Below are 20,925 nucleotides of genomic sequence, written 5' to 3' on the forward strand. Positions count from 1 at the left end.
GATGTAAATCCAGTCTTCTGATTCCGAGTCAGGTGCCCTTTCTGCTGCCTTCCTAGGGGAGGATGGCTGTGATGTATCATGGTGAGACTTGGGGATGATCGAGTTAGGAGTGGTAAGCCTGGTTACAAAGAGCAGAGGTGAACTGGTTGAGGCAAGATTGAGCTCTTGATGGGTAGTAGAGGCTGGCACAGAAGTAAGATTGGTGGTGGTGATAGGTAGGGACTGCAGTGAAGGAAAAAGTTGGTCTTTTACCTGAGTAAAGGAGAATGTGTCTGTGTTTCATAAGACTTTGATATTTTCCCGTCATTATTTCCTAGAGTCACATTTCACATGGAAAGTCCACGTGACAGTTTCTAAAGGAGAAAAAGGTAGAAATTTGAGGGATCCTGTCTCAGGTATTTACTGCTGTTTAAAACAAACTGTTTCTGAATTTACTTAACAAATGATTTTATAAAAGTAGCTTTGGCATACAGCCCCAACTCTACCCTGCACTTTCATTTACCGAAGTCACCTGACTCTGCCTGTCTTCTTAGTTCCTGCAGACATTTATGTCCTAGGAGAACAGGTGTGTTTCAGGATGCTAGGGTCGTATTGACACCCTGGTGAGTGTAGTTGGGTACCTCCCAGCCTGTCAGTGGAGTAATGTGGAATAGCATCCCCCCATTGGAGTTGTTCAAGTAACATCACCAGCATTTGCACCAAACATGGTTCATTGGATGCAGGATGTAGAGATGAGGTAGCTGTGGTGGGTGTTTTGGGGGGAACAGTTCCAGAAATTGTGGCAGCCATTGAGCCTCTGAACCTCTGGTTTAGAGGTTGGTAAAATAATTCAGACCATGTGTCCAAGACTGGATTTGGTGAATAGCATTTTGATGGGTTTGTACTTTAATACCACATCTAAGAATGTTTATGCCAAGGTTGATCACTTCTGTGAAGGTATCCTAAACCATGCTGTGAAAGGGGATATTTTTATAAAATCAAATAAATTTTAATATTTTTTTGGTGAGGGAGATTGGCCCTGAACTAACATGTGTTGCCAATCTTCCTCTTTTTGCCTGAGGAAGACTGGCCCTGAGGCTAACATCTGTGCCAGTCTTTCCTCTATGTTTTGTATGTGGGTCACCGCCACAGCATGGCTTGATGAGTGGTGTAGGTCTGCTCCCAGGATCTGAACCTGCGAACCCCGGGCCACCGAAGTGGAGTGTGCCAAACTTAACCACTATGCCACTGGGCTGGCCCCTAAATTTTAATATTTTATATCTGATCTTCACACCTCAACCCCTCACTGTGAAGAAAGTCTACACTTCCTTAAAGTATTCTGTCCCCCTCTTTCGGCCCCTTTATATCTAAAATGGAGCTCTTTACCATGAAAGTAAAACTGGAAATAGGTTCCTTCTTCTGACTCCAGTCCCTAAGGAAAGAACATGTTTTACGTTAATTGCCAATAGTAGGTCCTCCAGTACTCGTTGAATGAATGTTTGGGTTCCTACTCAGCAGGCGGACCAAAGTGGATCATGAAGGGGATGCACAGGTTCTCTTATAATTAAATCAGTGTTTTCAGGTAGCTCATTCTTCATCCCTAAGATGTGACTTGAGCTCTGAAATGCTGGCTAATGAGAGGAGGTTACCTTTCACTTAAGTACAGTGTTTCTTCCCCAGAGCACACAGTGCTTCATAGGAATGATCTCTACTGTGTTTGTGTGAAATACAGAGGGGTAGAATGAGAAATAAGCTCACTTTTGAGTCCTACTGAAGACTGGTTTTATGACTTAGTAGCTGTGTGACCTTAGGCTAATCAACTTCTCTAAAGAACCTAATGTACTTACATTACGGGTTGTTGTGAGAATCAAATGAGATATAATGCATTTCACAGTCTGGAAAATGCTATACAAATGAATGATACTGTGTGGTCAGTAAGACCTTTCAAATTTGTCTTAACCCACTTTTATCAGTTTATAGAACTGATTTAACTCTCCATGTTCTTTCATCTTTCATTGCCTTTGTGCCCGTTCTCCTCTATGCCTGGAATGTGCTTGTTCTATGGAGCAAACCTCCCATTTCTCCTGCCCTCCTTTGTCACTCATGGTAGTTAATTACACTTACCCCTTTGTGGCACCAGTCACCCTGTGTGTAACTGCTCGCATCTCTCTACAGGTAGACTGTGAAGTCCTTGCTGGACACATGTTTTGTTAATCCTTGCAACTCAGTGCTGGTGCAAAGTAGGTGTTTAATAAATATTTGTTGAAAGAAGTTTAAAAAAGAAAAAACAGATCCAGAACCAAGACTCGAGTATTGAGGCTTTATATTCCTATTTCAAGATTCATATCCTTGCAGGATTCTTATCCTTTGCTTTCAGCTGTATTTAAATTCAAGGCCTTCCATAACCTGACATTTTTCTACCTCATTATAAAGATTTCCAGGAATACCCTAATTAGTGCCCTCTTGTTAGGATACTTTTGAGGAATCAGAACATCTGAGTTCTACCTCTCAGCTGGGCCACTAACTAGCTTCCTGATTGAAAAAAAAAAGTCACCTTTGGCCCAACTTTGTCACTTATCAACAGTGGTACTACAGTACTCTGGAATATTATGATTAGTTAGGAGATGTTCAACAAGTAATTAAAATACCAAAGTTTGTGAATTATTTTACTTAAAAAAATACGTGTTAGAATTATCTCCTAAATTAAAGGCAGTGTCATTTGCTTACTTTCTGATAAGAAAGCACCTGATTCTTGAAAGAAAAGGAGAGAAGTTATCAAAGCCAGTGAGTTCTGCTGGATTCATATCCTAGATTCATCCGTGAGGCCACTTCCTGTTCTGAGATTTTCATAGTCTCTGATTTCTCTTCACACTAAGACACAAATAAAGACTTGCTTCATTTTTCTTTATGAAGGGTAACTTTAGTCAATTAAATGAGAAGGTGCAAATATATGGAACCTCAAGAGCAGACCAAAGCAAGCATTGAAGTGGAGGCGATGAGCTGCACCTTTGAACACGTTAGCTGTTTGTGCTCACAGGGACCCCTCCCCATTGTGTCCGCTCCCCATTGATGGCTGAGGGCCTCCTCTCATTCCTCATCTGAGCCGCTCAGGAGGGCCGTCTGGTAACTGTGATCTGACTTCAGCTTCTGAATCCCAATGATTTCTCCTTCTCTGTGCCTCTTTAACCGAGTCAGAAGGCTGTAATAGAAACAATAAGACAAATTAGCCCCCACAAATTCCCTTATTCCCTCAACCAAGGATGTGAAGACATCTACTGGTTCTTAAAGCATTTTCTTTATATCTCTATCAGATACTGTGATTACTTGTCTACATTTCTGACTTCTTGGACAGTTTCATTGGTAGGTAAATGGACTCATGATTAATAATTAATAGTTAACATCATAACTGAGATTAAACTTAGGTCTCCTGCCTCCCTTATTGTTTCACTGACCAGGTAGTAGAACTAAAAGAAACTATGACCTTGAGTTCCCTTGTGTTTAGTCTGCGTGGAACTCTTTCTGAGGGAAGTATATCTGCTTTGGATAGGGAAATCAGGAACTAAGAAAAAAAAGATAGGGGAGCTAGAAAGTCACTCTTGTGCTGCAGTTATAGACTGGGGCTCTGCCATTTACTCATTGGGTGACCTTGATCAAGGTACTCAGTGTTTTGAAGCCTTGATTTCCCCATCTGTAAAACATTACAGTACATACGTCATTAAATGATGAGGATTAAATGGAGTAACACATTTTAAGTGCTTACCACAGTGCCTGGGACATAGTAGGTGTATAGAAATTACTATCATGTCATAGTAAGTGTATAGCTATTACGATAACCTCTGGGGAGCAGTTTAGAGAGCACTGGCGGCTCTAGTATCTTATCTGATTGTCACAATTCTCTGGGATGTAGTAAGGGCAGATCCAGGCATAAGGTGATGGGCTCAGAAGGAACTATGGACAGAGCAGGTTCTGCAATCCAGTATCCATGCCTGATTCAGAGTTTTTCCTAACACACTATAGGCTTAAAATCTGTCAGAACTGCATTTGAAACCTGGGTCTATCAGGTTACTATGACCAGACAGGTCTTTTAACTTCTCAAATCTCATCACTGTCATTTGCAGGTGTAGAGTACCTTGCACAGAACTTAGCATATAGTCGGCACTCATTAAGTGGTAGAAGTTAGTTAGCACTATTTAGTTATGAAAAGTGGGTCACTAGAAATAAAAATGGTGCAGTATAAGTTCTGGGGCAGGGGTTGATTAGGAGGAAAAACCTTGATAAAAGTCGTCTTCTCTTGGACATACCAGGAAACAAGAGAGTAGTTGGTGGCCACAATGCAGAGAGCAGCCACGTAGTGCCAGCAGAAGCACATGGTGATGAACATGATGTTTGAATCCTCTTTCTGGTCCCATTCGGGTGTTCCAAAAGGTGGGAACAGCACAAACCCAATCTGGTGGATTATATAGAGAAGTCGGCCTTGTCATTAGTTGGTCCTGAGAAGCCACCTAGCCTCCTTCCTGTACAAGGGTTCCCCCCGCCTCACATTTCCCACTCCTCCATTAGCATAGAAAGGCCTTTATGCACAGAAAAATTGCTCTAAGTTAATTCTGGTTTTATGGTAGCCTTATTTAAAACAAAATTTCAGGGCCCACATTTCAAGTGAACAGTTCACCACGTGGAACCTGTAGGTATCACTGCCTCCGCTGGGGAGGGCAGACAGGAAATGTTTAATCTGCTTGCTGTGTATGCTCCATAGATTATGCTCGTTGATGCATCAGCAGGATGTTAATGGATACAGTTACATAGGTCAAGGGCTGGGCATGGGGAGAAAAGTGGCCATGTAAACCCATTCACATGGCATGTTAGTGCTGAATCTTCAAGACTTCTCTTGGGCACTCTCAAGGGCCTCCTTAATCCATTCAATGAGAGGACCATTGTTTTGAATAATTACCTGCCAGAACCAGGTGCCCTGAAGAATAGTGAGACTGGTTCGGAAAAGTTCCAGCACGATGTTGTCCCGAAGGATCACCTCTAAGAAGAGACCGAGAGCCCCTCCAAACACAGCGCACAGCAGGAGTGAGTGGATGTGCTGGTCCAGTGGTGGTCGGTTATGAACATGGTAGTAGAAGAGAAAACCTGCCACAGAGTGAATTACAGCCATCAGAGATTTGCTAGTTTCTACTTCAGAGGATTAATTCTGGACTTTTTACATTATTAGAATTTCCTGCCACCCCTTTCTCAAAGCTAGATTCTTCAGCATTTAGGAAGTCAGTTTATGTAACATTACAGGGCAACAAACATGCAGATTACATTTACTTCATGTGTGTTAAGTGCCTATAAGCAGCAAAGGATGTATCTTTTAAAATCTTGACAGAACCCATGGTAGGTTCAATACAGGATGGGTAGGTGAAACATGTTGCTGATTTGTGACAAATTGTGTGTGTATACTTGAAATTCAGTTTTGCTTTCATTCAACCTTTTTTAAACTCTTCCTGAGGTACAGAAGTAAGTGAGGTTGTTGGATTACAAAATGCTTTTTCATTACCCCAGATAACGAGTTATATTAGGAGATCTGTCCTAGCCGCTGGGTGGATCTTCTGAGATTTGTGATGGAGTCCAAACAATAACGCTCCAGGGTGGGCGGTGGAATGCAAAGTTTCTCTTCCCTAACCAAAGAGAGTTACCCTCTTGCATGATGGCATTCAGCCAGTTTTCAGACGGTTCTTGTATGTTTCCATGTGGTTGTGGGCACACTCACATGCATGAGCGTGGGGTGGCAGTGGGAGGGCAGGGAGAGTGTGTGCACTATTAGCCAGAGGCTTTGGCTAAAAGCCTCAAGCTTCCATGTGCTGCTTCATGGAATATGTCATCTGTACCATCCAGGGCGTAGGACAAAGTCCTGTTCAGGTTTTTGAAGTTCAGAGATTTGGATTTTTGGGAGAAGGTTATTATATTTGCAATGGTTCCGGTCTTTTGTATCCTGGTTCCTCATAATACAACTTGTCAGTCTCCGTGTCCTTTTCTCCATCCGTACCACTCAGTTACCTTCAGTGAATGTTGCCAAAGCCATAAGCAGTCTGTCCACGCCCAGGGGAGTGTGGGCACTGAGATAGGTGAGCATGTCAGTGACTCCTGAGACTGCAAAGAACAGATACATGGTGCTGTGCTGCCAGTTCATTAGCTTGATCCAGTGGTCTTCACTGTACAGGTGGAGGTGGGGCCCATCCGGAACAAACTGCTCCGCCAGGATCCCTGAGGGAGATGAGAGTGGAAATTGAGGAGGGAGGAGCAGCTCCAAGACAAATAGGAGACAGCAAAAAATAACCCCAAGTCAGGAGCAGAGTTGAGATGTGGGTGAAGGTGGGCTCTGGTTCAGTGAACCTACTTTGCTGCCTCAGATGCAGCTACTTAAGTATATAAATAAGGTATTTGCTGAGGAACCTGTGTAGACATCTTGCCTTTGTTGTTCTTTTGTGGGGGAGGAGGGTGCAAAGGGAGGAGAGGAAATAGCAAGGCAGCCACACAGGTCCCCAGGAAATTTGTCCAGTAGCCAAGATGAAAGCAAGGCATTATCAATTAAGTGAGAGTATGACTCATAACGTTAATCTCTGGGCTCCCTCTGCCAAGCGAGCAGTGAAGGAAATCCCAGAAAGAAACAGGTTGAAAATAGTAGCATCCCAGCAGAAACACACTGGTGGTGAAGACACTTGTGCGTGCCTAAGCTGCCCAGGTGTGTTTTCTGTCGGGGTGGACTCCGGGTGAGTGCTTTCTCTAGGTGCAGAGCGAGCTCTGTGAGCTGTGGGCCCTTGCCCTAGCTTCAGGTCTCTGTGTCCTCAACATTGGGGGAACAAGGTGAAGGCCCCATTCACCCTGGCGTTTCTGGCCATCCTGTGTCTCAGGAGAGGCAAGCGTTAGAGACGGGGCCAGAAGATTGAGGCTGTGCCACAGTGCAGCTCTTGGTTCACCTCATTTGGAAGGCAAAAGAGTTGCCTGTTGCCTGGTGCCTGAGATGTTCTTGGGGCCTAGAATAAGCCTTCCATGACAACATTCTGGACCCTGTTCCCCAAACATTTTTTTCTCACATTGGCCCCTTTCAGAATATGTGTAAAGGATCAAGGAGTTGGTGAAAACAACTCAGGAAAAGGAAGTCACAGTGACACTAGAATGGAAGCTCTGTGAGAGCAGAGACTATGTTTGGTTCCCCCAGGTTAGCCCCAAAACCTAAAATGTGAGTTCCTGGCACGTGGTAGGAGCTCAAGAGATAATTGTTGAATGAGTAGTATTTTTATGCAGCAAAGAAGCCAAGTATAATTTTTCTAGCTTTATTTAGGCAAAGTTGAGGCTGTCCTTACCATTTAAGTCATATGGCCCCTATCACTTCTCAGCTCCAGAAAGATGAGAAAGCCTTTCTGGAGGCTGAATAACGGGTGACTGGGAAAATTCAGCTGGACTGGGCAAACAAAGCTCTACCTTGGTATACTCCAAGAGAAGCCACTGTTGTTTCAGTTCCTCCCGATAGTTGAGAAACCGTAGGCCTAAGATGACGAGTGGCAGAATGCAGCTGCAGAGTAAGATCCCTCATAACTCACGTTTGGGCTGATCCTGAGGAAGAGGGCTTTTTGTTATTGGCACTGCTCGTTCCATGAGAGCCACCAGTGGTGGAATGGATGACAAGTAACAGTAGAAATGGGTGGATTTTGTTGGAAGGGGGCACAGTAAAGGAAAATCCCTCTCAAATAGCCCTGTGTTGGCTTTTTTCAATCTCTTCCATTGCCTACCTTGTTAGCCTTCTAGCATAAACTCCCCATCTCTATAATTGCTTGAGATTTGGGGATGGAGGTTATGCCAAAGAGTTGGGTTTTAACTACTCTTGAGATTCTAATGGAGAGACAATTGGGAGAAAAAAGATGATTTTTCTAAAATTAAACCATTTAGTACTTTCTCATAACTCATGTACATGAGCTTACTTTTTTAATTCTTTTTTTCTATTTTTGTTTTATGTTTCTCATAAAGTATGTCTTCTCTTCCTACAACTTTTTTTTTTTTCCTGAGGAAGATTTGCCCTGAGCTAACATCTGTTGCCAGTCTTCCTCTATTTTGTATGTGGGTTGCTGCCACAGCATGGCCTCCAACGAGTGGTATATGTCTGTGCCTGGAAACGAAATCCAGGCTGCCGAAGTGGAGCGTGCCGAACTTGACCGTTAGGCCATGGGGCTGGCCCCTATACCTACCTCCTTTTAGGGCAAAAAATATAGTTTATTTGGTAGTTTTTTGTAGTGTTCTATGATGTAAGGTGCTATTAACTAGTTGTTCATGTTACAAAGCTCTCAGTACACAATAGATGTTATGATAAAATATTTAGTTTAGTGGCCAACTGAAAACCCTGTTCTCTTATCTCTGCCAGTGGAAACATCCATTTCACAGGTCTGGAAAAATGGGTTAATGGTTCTGGGTATGATGGGGAGTTCCTTTGGACTAGATGATCCACCCCCTGCCTTCTTACCGATGACAGAAAACAAAGTTCTGATCGCAGCTTCAGTGATCTCGAGACGCTGATAATGACGAGTCAGTTGGCTGCTTTTCCCTTTTTGGTGAAAGTACTTCAGTGGGTACTTCACTGACCACCATAGCCCCACGATCAAGAAGAAACTCCCTGGGAGAGCGTGGCCCTTGAAGTTTGCCATCAGGGTGCTGGGACACCTGAAAAATTAGGGGACAGCTGTTAGGTGGCAGAATGAAGAAAACATAAATGGATATTTTGACAAGAAACACAATACACGACTGAGAATTCCAAATTGTAAGCCATATTAAGATGGATCCACTTATTAGCCTTTATGTTACGTCACTGAAGTCTTGTCTGCTAAGTGAGTTATATACCCAAGAAAAATACCATTGGCCCCGAGGCCTTAAAAACACGGTTAAGGGCCGGCCCCGTGGCTTAGTGGTTAAGTGCATGCGCTCTGCTGCTGGCGGCCCGGGTTCGGATCCCGGGCGCGCACTGACGCACCGCTTCTCCGGCCATGCTGAGGCTGTGTCCCACATACAGCAACTAGGAGGATGTGCAACCATGACATACAACTATCTACTGGGGCTTTGGGGGAAAAAATAAATAAAATTAAACTGTTAATCTAAAAAAAAAAAAAAAAAACACGGTTAAAATAAAAGGGGAAAAAAAGGAGGGTAGGTAAATATTTACTATACTGATCTCAAGGTAGAAAAGCCTTCCTAAACATAAAGGTAAAGAAGAGAACTAGAAAAGAAAAATATTCACCTACGTCAGCATTTTATATATCAACATCAGAAGGCAAACAACAAATCAGGGGAATGTTAGTAGCATCTGTGATGAATGGCTGTTCCATTAGAGAGCCTTTACAGATTAATAAGAAAAAGACCATAGAAGAATAGGCAAAAGACATGAACACACAATTCACAAAATAATACAAATTGGTAATAAATCTCACTGTAATTAAATGCAAATGAAAGCACAATATCATTTTTCACCTAACTGTAAATCATTTGAAGAATTAGAGTTTTGATACAGCCCTCTAGTATAAATGCATATATGGTCAATATGATTCAAATTTGGTAAAAGTCAAAATAATTATATAAACACCACCTTATTCCAAAAAGGATTTCAGGCATGATGTGCTTTTATCCTATTTATAGTAGCATAGACTATAGGGTCAAAGTTATGAATGCTAGAATTTATTTGGAAGGAAAATGATTATTTTCCTGTGGCCTGAGTGGTGACCTACAGAATATGTAGAGTGGGAGAAAAATAGTTGGTGGCGATCTAGAAAATACCACCTAGGAACATAAAGTGCACGTGATCTGCACAGCCTATTCCAGTCCTGGCCATCAGAGTCCCGTCCCTCTGTCACTGGCTACACTGGCATGGCTGTTTCACATCTGATGCATTTACAGTTGAGGTTTCCATCCTTCATCAAGAACTTTCACAAGCTTTTAAAAAATGTTTATAGTTTAAAAAAATCAAATAGCATTTAAAAGGCTTGTAATGAAAAGCAGCAGCCCCATGCTCCGTCCCTCCTCCCCCCTCGTGAAACCACGTGAAACTTCCTGCTGTTTCTTCTCCATAATTCTAGTTGACTTGTGCATGCTGCCACTTGTTAATTTATCGTTGTTAGGCATTGTCTACCAACTTCCTGGAGTACTCTTAGAAGCTCTCCCTCCTCTTCACCCCTTCATTTTCACAGTACTTACATTATACTCATTTGTTTAAATCATTAGTTTCATTTTTATGGCTCTGTAAATCCAAAGTCCTTACCAGGGCTGATAAGCCCTACCTGATCCTGGACTATCTCTTTGATCTCGCCTCCCCCTCTGCCCCTGCAACACAGGGTTCTTTCTATTGCTTGAAACAAGTACAATCCACCCCTGCTTCAGAGCCTGGCACTATCTGTTCTTTCTAGAACAGTTTACCCACAGAGAGCCAATAGTTCTCTCCTTCACTTTAAGTCTCTGTTCAAATGTTACTTTATTCCCTGACTTTTATGTAAAATAGCAGGCATGTCCCACTTTTCAATCTGTTGAATACCTCTATATTCAATACTTCTAAATACTTTTCAATACTTCTAAATTTTCTTTAAAGCTTAAATCACGATCTGATATTACATATTCTTTTTTTTTTAGCATCTATCTCCATCCACTAGAATGTAAGCTCTTTGGAAGTAGGGATTTGATCTATTTTGTTATTGCAGTTAGCCCACTGCTTACGCAGTGCCTGACACATAGTCCACAAAGCCAAAGATTTTCCATCCCCAGTCACCACCGTGAATTGAGTCTGTTTCTCCTGGTGGCAAAGCTATTTGTTTTCATGGCCAGCACCACCTTTCTTAAAAGTCATTGAGTGGGGGGATAATGGGAGCAACCCCAGGCAAAAAGCCACTGTCTCCCACTGGTCTTACCTGAAGATCTAATAGTTTTTCAAGTTTAATGAAAGCTCCTGTGGAGAGTCTAGCTGAACTACATAACATCGCTGCCTCTACATCCATTTTGTGTCGCCAAGGGACCTTGAGCTGACACTAGCCCCTCCTGTGAGCATGCCCTAGATAACAGCTGCGGAGTCACAAGTAGATGAAAGTTCCTGATAGGACTCCCCCAAATGCCCTTGAGATAAATAGATCCCCACCTCCCAGGGCCTTCTTGTGCACCCTTTGGATAAGAGCCCCGAGATGCCTACCAAACCCCTGTTCTTTTTGGTTTGAATTGACCAGTCCAGGCTTAGCCTGGGAACTCCAAAGCATTCCTCCTGTAAACCAGAACAAAGGCGTGTGCTCCACATCGTGCCACACTCTGCCTGCACCCTGCCATGACTTCCCCATATGGCCCCCCGGTCCCCCCGTGTCCCTCCTCCAGGGCCTGTCAGTGATCAGATTCTGTATTTCACTTCCCTGCTAGTCTTTTGTTGAACTGAGACTCCCCATCAGACACCCCGGGACCATACTTAACAATGTTAATTTAACAAAATCACAAGAGCTTCTCAATTGGCTGGCTGCCTTTGGTCAAGCTCCAGTTCCCTGAAATTGGTTGGTTTTGACAGTTTTGTCTAGTTTTACCCTATTTTTGTTTGTTTTTCATTTTGGTTTTTGCAGGAGGGAATTGCCTGTCTCTTCATGCTGCCGTAACTGGAAGGCCCTCTTCTCATTCTTTTTTAACCCTTTATTGATCAACACAAAAAAAGTTTTCCATTTTCATTGAACGTTTAACACAGGTCCCTTTCAAGATCAAGCTTGTCATACTCCTCTGTTTTCTTAGCCAGAAGTACAGAAAAACCAGCTTTGCAAATCCTTCCTGCCCTTCCCCATTTTTCTGAAAAGCAGCACCCTCAATAAAGGCAGAGTCCTTGTCTGCCTGTCTCTAGTCCATACCAATTTATCAAGCCCCACCCTTCCCTTTTACCTGGTTTACAATTCACATCAGTAGATAGTAGGGCTTGCAGCATCATGTCTGTAGAAGCTACTTTTAAATTTATTTGTGCTATTTGGAAGGGTAATTACTTCGATTTGATAGGGGAGAGGGGCAGGGGAGGTGGATTTCTTCCATGAACAAATTAATAGATTAGTTACATTATAGAACGTGATATAGATATAGGATGGGTTAATTTTAATAAGGAGGAACAAGGCAATAACTTCAAATAGAATAATAAAAATTTAGACTTCTAATATCTTGGATGACACCATTCAAATAGGCTAAGTCCCTGAGAAGTCTAGCTTTAAAAAATAATTTTAAAGTAAATATAAAATAAAAAAAGCACACACTTAAGGGATGAGCTCCCTTGTATATACAGAATGGTGTTACACTATAAAATATTCGGTCTGAGGAAAACCCACAGATAAGAAAACATCAGAAAGTGCTTCCACAAAGACAAATTTCCTAACTTTCTCATTTTAATAGATTTGCCCTTTTTTGATATCACATGCGGTAGAATGGGAGTGTGAAGGAAGGATTAAACGTTTTGGAGAGGTGGTAGCTTTGAGTTAAAGCTGGCAACCAAAAAGGCTAGAGGTTTGGGTGACTTTTCATTTCACATCTAGGGAGTGACTGGAAAAGGAACCTAATGTGAGTAAGAGGTTTGACTTGCTTCCCTTGTATGCCTTGTTTTTAACCGTCTTGCCCAATCTACATGCCCTCTTTTTCAATTGAGGTGAGTGAAGTGGCAGACAAGGTAGGAGGTGTCAGAAAGAGAAAAAGGTGAGAGTAAGGAGCAAGGAAAGAAGAGAAAAGGAGTCAGAGAAGTAGAGAGAGGAGAAATTATGGTTGATGCCGTTTGCCTGTAGTTAAAAATAAAACTTGCTGTGCTGCTTTTTCTTTTTTAATAAAGTGGCAATTTCCTCTTATTTTACATGGGGAAATAGGAATAGTGAAGGAACGGATGTATCTAGAAAAGGGAGAGAATCAGAAAAAGGAACAAGAAAAGTGAATTCTGTTTCCTTCCTCAAGTGCCCAGGCTTAGCAACCAGCACTCCAAGATTAGGAGGATGAAGGACTTGGCTCTCATGGCAGGGGAGGAGAGTTAAAGCCAACTTCTCCCAATTCGTGATGACAAGATACAAAATATATAGACTACCAACTGTCACAGAGAACCCAGACCTCTACTTAGTTCCAGTCAGACCTTTGACTTATGGTTTATCTTCACCATGGAATATTATGTAAGCATTAAAAAGAATGAATTAGAGCTATACCAGCTGTTCTGGAAGGTTTTCCATGAGATATTGTTGGCTGAGACTAGCAAGATGGAAAAGACTACTTATAATATGACCCTATTTTGTGCAACCATGATAATGTCCCACGTATGTGTGTACGTATGTATACAGGTATATGATTATATGAACAGGAAAAGCAATATGGTAGAGTACTTGGAGGGTATTTGATGCTGTTTATTAAGCATTTCTGCCTCTCTGTCTTCTAGGCACATGGTATGATTGCACTTTCCGGCCCCCTTGTGGTTGGGAGGGGTCTTGTGAGTTGTGAGCAGAAGTGATGTGATATTTCTGGGTTGAAACAAACAACTGCTAGTGCAAGACCCTCCAGAACACATTTCCCTTTACACATTACTGTCAGTGTTGATGACAGTAGCTCCTCCATCAGCCTAGATCCCAGAATGAGATGTGGAGCAAAGCCCCAAACAAGCCATGATAACGTGGCAAGAGAGAAAAAAACAGTTGTAATGAGCCACTAGGCCTTATGGGCTATTTTTATCTAGCATAAGCTAACCTGTTCTGAATCATACAGATATATACTAGGTTAACATGTTATGGGGGCGGGGGGCAGGGGGATGGGACACTCAGGCTTTTGTAGGTTTTTTTTTTTTTTTTCATATTGAAAAGCTTTATAAATCCACGTCTCAGGGAATAGGGAGGCCCAAGGAGAGGGAGAGAGATGAGAGAACAGCCGGTCGGTGGAGCAGTCAGAACACACACAACATTTATCAGTTAAGTTCGCCTTCTTATATGGGCCTGGTTCATGGCACCCCAAAACAATGACAATAGTAACATTGGAGATCACTGATCGCAGATCACCATAACAAATATAATAATAGTGAAAAAGTTTGAAATATTGTGAGAATTATCAAAATGTGATAGAGACACGAAGTGAGCAAATGCTGTTGGAAAAATGGTGCCAACAGACTTGCTCTATGCAGGGTTGCCACAAACCTTCAATTTGTAAAAAGTGCAGTATCTGCGAAGTGCAATAAAGCGAAGCACCATAGAAGGAGGTGTGCCTGGATATTCACTGAGTTGTGCAACCATCACCATGGTCAATTATAGAACATTGTCATCACCCACAAAAGAAATCTCCTTACCCATTAATCACTCTCCATTTTCCCCAATCCCCTCCCACCCTGCCCTGCACAGCTGTAGGCAACCACGAATCTACTTTATATCTCTATAGATTTGCCTATTCTGGACATTTCATATAATTGAATCATACAATATGTGGTCTTTTGTGACTGGCTTCTTTATTTTGGCATAATGTTTTCAAGGTTCATCCATGTAGCATGCCTCACTACTTATTCCTTTTTATGGCTGTATATTTCATTGTATGGATATACATGTAGTGGCTTGCCAGGGCTGCTGTAACAAAGCACCCCAGACTGGGGGGTTTAAACAACAGATAGTTATTTTTCTCACAATTCTGGAGGCTAGAAGTCTGAGATTAAGACTGGATGTTGTGGCAGGATTGGTTTCTTCTGAGGCCTCTCTCTGTGGCTTGAAGATGGCCGTCTTCTGCCTGTATCTTCACGTCGTCTTCCCTCTGTGTCAGGGTCCTCTTCTTATAAGGACAACATCATATTAGATTAGAACCTTCCCTAATGACCTAATTTTAATTTAATTACCTCTTTAAAGACCATATTTTCAAATACAGTCATATTCTTATGTATTGGAGGTTAGGACTTCAACATATGAGTTTGGGGGTAGGGGGGAACACACATAATTCTGCCCATGACACCACATTTTATTTATCCATTCATCAATTCATTGACATCTCCATATACTTCTATAGATTATTTACTAAATCACTACAAAAGACAACCATCAAGTATATCAAAAAAGATGCTTTGAAGGTTTCAACAACCTTACTAAGTATTCCTACTTTTTATTCCTGGGATGTTTTCCCTAATGATTCTGAAAGTCACCCTCAGATGGCTCTAGAAGTTTCAGTGCTTTCCTGATATTTCTCTTTTACTTTTCTTTTGTTGTTGTTAAATAAGAGCCTTATTGACATATAATTCACATACCATAAAATTCAGTCCTTTAAAGTTTACATTTCAGTGGTTTCTATTATATTCATAGTTGTGCAACCATTACCACTATCCAATTTTAGAACATTTTCATCTACCCCAAAAGAAATCCCATACCCATTAGCAGTCATTCCCCATTTTCTTCCAGCCTCTCTGCCCCTGGCAACCACTAATCTGCTTTCTATCTCCATGGGTTTTCCTATTCTAGATATTTCATAGAAGTAGAATCATATAATCTCTGCCTCTTTTACTTAGCATAATGTTTTCAAGGTTCATCCATGTTATAGTGTGTATCAGTACTTCATCTTTATTGCTGAATAATATTCTTTTGTATGAATATGTCACATTTTGTTTATCCATTCATCTGTTGATTGACATTTGGGTGGTTCTGAATAATGATGCTATGAACATTTGTGTACATATTTTTGTATGTACCTATGTTTTCATTTCTCTTGGGCATATACCTGGGAATGGAATTGCTTGGTCATATGGTAACTCTGTGTTTAACATTTTGAGGAATCACCATACTGTTTTCCAAAGTGGCTGCACCATGTTACAGTCTCACCAGCAATGTATGAGGGTTCCAGTTTCTCCACATCCTTGCCAACACTCATGTCCATTTTTTTTTTTTTTTTTTTTAGCCATCCTAGTGGGTGTGAAGTGTATCTCATTGTTTTGTTTCATTTTGCTTCCCTAGTGATTAGTGATGTGGAGCATCTTTTCATGCACTTATTGGGCATTTGTATATCTTCTTTGGAGAAATGCCTATTCAGATCCATTGCCCATTTTAAATTAGGTTGTCTTTTTATTGTTGAGTTGTAATCGTTCTTTTTATATTATAGATACCTGTCTTGTATCAGATACATGATTTGAAAATATTTTATCCTTTTTTATGGGTTTCATATTTACTTTCTTGATTGTGCCCTTTGAAGCACAGAAGCTTTAAATTTTGATGAAGTCCAGTTTATCTCTTTTTTTCTTCTGTTGTTTGTGCTTTCAATGTCATATCTGAGAAACCACTGCTTAACTCAAGGTCATGAAGATTCACTCCTGTATTTTCTTCTAAGATTTTTACAGTTTTAGCTCTTATATTTATATCTATAATCCATGTTAATTAACTTTTATATATGGTGTAAGATAGGGGTCTAATTTCATTCTTTTGCATATCCAGTTGTCCCAACCATTTGTTGAAAAGATTCTTCTATCCCCTATTGGAATTGTCTTGGTGCCTTTGTCTGTCTTCTACTCTTGAAAATGGATTTCGTCAATCTTCAAAGAAGGGCCTTGCCTATAATAGGGTCAAACTGTGGTGAAGAGGGAATAATTCAACTATTATGACATATATATTAAATATTTTAATAGAGTGTACAGAGTGTTATGACAGTAAAAGGAGGACTCTGATTCAGCCTAGTGGAAATAAGAGAAAGGTTATAGAGGGAAGTGTCACTAAAGCGTCCTTGAAAAACAAGTAAACATGGTACGGTGGGTGGAGTTCCAGAAAGAGCAGTTAGTGCATGCAAAGGCTAAGAGGCAGTTGCAGCTGATCATCCACATAGTCAGAGTGGAGCTACATAATATTGCTTACTCTCTTTACCCTGCCATTCCCACCTTCTTTACCAAGAAAGACCATATGTCACTCTCTTCATGAGTGGAATGCATTAGACCTTGAAATTGTCTTAGATTGGTAATGAACAAAACAGTGTACCTAAAAGTCAAGTCAACCAGACATTGTGGTCCTGTGTGCCCAAGAGTCTCTGGGAAAGGATATAAACCAGCTCACAAATGGGCCTGAGGAAGGTTGAGTTAGAAAAGGTGTCAGTCAGGTTTTATATTAGTTCAGGTGCATTCTATTTTCTAGATTTCCCTAAAGGAAACAGAGTTTCTAAAGTTTCCTTTAAGGGGAAATATAGTCACATAATAGAAGGAGCATGAACTATGGAGTGTCAGATCTAAGTTCATTCCTGGTTTTGCCACTTCTACTGGTAAGACCCTGGACAAGTCCCCTGACCTCTCTGAATCTCAGTACCCCTCCTTCTGAAACAGGAACACAACACTTACCTTGGAGGGACCTTGTGAGGATTAACCGAAAATGTCTAGCAGCTAACTAGAATAAATGTTAGTTTACTCTCTTCTCTGGTGCTCTTATACTTATTCCCACAATTAATGTTAGGGGAGAAACCTGGGCTTCTCTCTTAGGATAAGTATAATTATTGAACTAAGGCTGCTGTCCTTTGCTTTTAGTAGCTGATCTGAAGCGCAGGGGGAATCACTGTTGAACGTTTACCTAATCCTGGAGAGAGCAGTGGTTGAATGTGTCTTTTTAATAGGAATGGGATGTGTGTTTGGTCAGTAGGGAAGTAGGTTATGGGGAGAACATAGCACATAATTTTACTGCAGAACATGGTTTTATACTTTCTAAATCTGTCCTTGCTAACAGAAATACTCAGACAATTGGTTTCTGGTCTGAGTTTATTTTTGAAAACAACCAACCCTGCCTGACATAGCTTTCTGTTACTCTGCAAATAACAAGGTAAATACTGCCCCCCCGCCCACCTTTTTCTATGAGCTGCTTAGTAATAGAATGCAGAAGAAGCACAAGGTGCAGTGTTGAAAGTCCTCTGTTGCCCACAGGCTGATGTGACTGTGGCTTAGTCCTGACCATCAGGCAAGCTGTATCCCTGCTCTACAGTAGCCTGAGTGGCTTTAGGTAATTCTGGAGTCCCTCACCTTCTTCTAAATTTGACAACTACTACCCTCATTGTTATTTTCTCAATAGGTGGGTCCTTGGATCAACACAGTCAGAAGGAGTAAGACCAGAATAAGAGCCTTAACCTGTTCTGGCATGAGTTCCTGATGCTATGGAACAAAATTACCATGAACAAGAGCTCAGTTACCTCCCAGCTCAGTTTGGTTCCTAAGCAAAGGTGGTCTCATTTCTGCTCTCTCTCTCTCTTTTTTTTTCATGTGAGCCTATTAAATACAAGACTCTATGTTGGATGCTGAGGAAATAATAAAATGAATAAGAACCGATCCCTATCTTCAAGGAGTTTATAATCTAGTAGGCAGTTATATAATTGTGAAAGATTGAGTGTCATGAGATAAACTGATAGCAATCCTTGGTGACATAGAATAGAGAGTGAATCACTCTCACCAGAGAATCTTAGAAGGCTTCACAGAGAAGAGGGGCATTTGAGCTGGGGCTTTCTTCATTGCCTCTTTCAAACTGTTAGGAAAATTAGGCAGCCTTACTGGAATCCTGAATTAAAGACTGAAGAACAAATCTGGGCTCAATTCCATTATTTCTCAAGACCTAATAAAGAACATTGGTCTCTGAGTCATAGACCTGGGTTCTAGTCCAAGTTTTGCTATGAACTCACTCCGTGACCTTGAGCAAGATATGTAACATCTCAGGATCATAATTTCTTTGTTTGTTAAATGGGTAGTTTGGAAGAGGGAATCTCCATGGCCCTTCCTAGTGCTAATCCCTTTCTGTCTTTGTTGTTGATTAACATATCACAAAAATGAAATGACCAATGAAAAGGAATTAGAGCAAGTTCAGTCCTGGTGAGGGAAGAATGGAACAAAGGTGTGGGCATCACCAACAAAGAAGCAGCTCTCAGTCGCCACTTCAGCATACCCCAGAGTTAAAGGGGCGTGGACTTGAAAGGTTGGTCAGCATACCCCAGAGTGAAAGGGGCGTGGACTTGAAAGGTTGGCTGATTTTTCAAGCAACAAGGAAAAAAAGTTACATGTATTTTTCCTTGCTTCTCTACTGTCAGTAAACTTGTTCAGCACTTACATCAGTGAACAAGATGGATGCTGGGCCTTCCACTTCACTCAACAGTCCTTCTTATCATGTGCAAGCTCTTAATCCCATTTCTCATAGACTAGTTTTTGAAAACTCTCATCACTTCCCTCAAACTTGAGTTCTCTAAACTCGGGGAAAACCTCTCCTTTCATTCGATTAACATCATTGAGACTATAAGGCATCAATCACCTCAATTTCCTCCTCTTCACCTACAAATTCATATACATCACACCCATTCTTCGCTTCAGATCCACTCTTAGAGGCCGGTCCTCCATCTATGCTTTTGATTACACCCTCACCTGTGCCCTCTGGGCCCTAGTTCTATTAATCATGAACTTCTCTCCTCCTCTATTGCCTTTTTCCCTTCAGCTATAACCAGGCCCAAGAGTTTTTCACACAAAATAAAAAAAAAGGAAAAACAAACAAAAAAATCTGCTTTGACCTTGGATCCCCTAAGATCCATCCTGTATCACTCTTCCTATTTACTATTTCAGACACAGAAATAATATATCTAATGTATATAAAATGTATAAAGAATAATTTAACAACTGTGTCCCATGACCCAGCTTAAGAAATAGAATATTACTAACACCCTTGGACCTTCCTGTTGACCCCTCCTTGATAGTTTCCCCCCTGCCACCCCCTGAGAAGTAACCATCATCTTGAATTGTGTGTTTAACATTCACTGGCTTTTGTTTTACTATATACTATATACATTTACTACATACATTATCTCCAAACAACATATGCTTGCAGATTTTTAAACTTTATATATACGTTGTCAAAACATGTGGATCTTTTCCTTGCCATCTCCCCTAGTCAAAAGCCAATACACACCTTTTATAATAGGTTTATTTGTAGATAGTTAAAAATCTCTAATATTAAAATTATTTGAAAAGTCATTATTGAACTCAATTACTACTTGAAGTTTTTTTTTGATAGAAAGGAATTTTGGTGGTTTTGTGTAATGCAGTAAAACACTGTCAAAATCAGTTGTTTCTTGAAAAAGCCTGGAAAGACAATTGCTGTCTCCATTTAGTCCTCCCTCTTCACCGCCACACTGAAATTGTATTCATAGATGTCACCAAATGCCTTCCATATTGTTTCATCCAATAGGAAATCTTTAAAATATTATCTTAGTAGACCTCTCTTCTGTTCTTGATGCTACTCTGTGGTTGACACTGTCCACTAGTCAACTTATCTTTGAAATTATCTACTCCCTTTGGCTTTCATGATACTGTTCTCTCCTGGCTCTCTTCATCTTCCAAAATCTTCTTCCTCTCCTTTGTCCTCTTCTTTTATCTCTCTCTTAAACACTAGCAGTCTTTGGTGCACTGTTCTTTTATATATCTTCTTCTTGCAAGAACTTATACACTCTCATGGTTCAATTACCACTTGCACGCTGATGACTCACATGACTTTATCTTTAGCTCTGACCTTTGTCCTATGTTTCAGACTCATATCCAACAACCTGCTTAACTGACAGATATGCACATAAACACATAGATGATGCTTAGACACCTCAAAGTCAACATGTCCCAAATTGAATTCGTCATCTTCCTTCCCCCACCAAATTGGCTTCTCTTCCATATCCCAAACTGAGGTAATGGCTTAACATCCAGTCACTCTTAAAGCCAGAATCCTGGGAGTCATCCTAGACTCCCTCTTCTTCCCTTACTCTGCACTGCAGTGTCCCAATTCCCCAAGGAACTAAACAATTCTGCTTATTTTGCTTCTCCAGGTTTTCTGGTATTCTGTCTTTCCTTTCTATTTCTACAATTATCTCATTTAGACTCTCATTATCTTTTACCTGGACTACTGCAATGCCTCTAGTCCTGCCGTCCATAAATCCTTCTACTCTGCAGCCAGTCATCTACCT

At 41.1% G+C, this 20,925-nt stretch overlaps 1 protein-coding gene across 1 annotated transcript in view; it reads right to left on the reverse strand.

Annotated features, from left to right (window-relative positions):
* Positions 1 to 2,290: 2,290 nt before the first annotated feature.
* The window catches only part of TMEM45B (transmembrane protein 45B), a 29,326-nt gene continuing 10,691 nt past the window's right edge, over positions 2,291 to 20,925 (reverse strand). Inside the window, exons 2-6 of the mRNA XM_058544817.1 lie at positions 8,480 to 8,676; positions 6,022 to 6,228; positions 4,928 to 5,112; positions 4,281 to 4,426; positions 2,291 to 3,178 (exon numbers count right to left, since the gene is read on the reverse strand). Of these exons, the coding sequence (XP_058400800.1) occupies positions 3,067 to 3,178; positions 4,281 to 4,426; positions 4,928 to 5,112; positions 6,022 to 6,228; positions 8,480 to 8,660 (831 nt within the window). The 5' untranslated portion in view covers positions 8,661 to 8,676 and the 3' untranslated portion in view covers positions 2,291 to 3,066. The remainder of the gene's footprint in view (positions 3,179 to 4,280; positions 4,427 to 4,927; positions 5,113 to 6,021; positions 6,229 to 8,479; positions 8,677 to 20,925) is intronic.

This window comes from Diceros bicornis, chromosome 7 (genome assembly GCF_020826845.1).
Source record: "Diceros bicornis minor isolate mBicDic1 chromosome 7, mDicBic1.mat.cur, whole genome shotgun sequence".
Taxonomy (NCBI): Eukaryota; Metazoa; Chordata; class Mammalia; order Perissodactyla; family Rhinocerotidae; genus Diceros; species Diceros bicornis.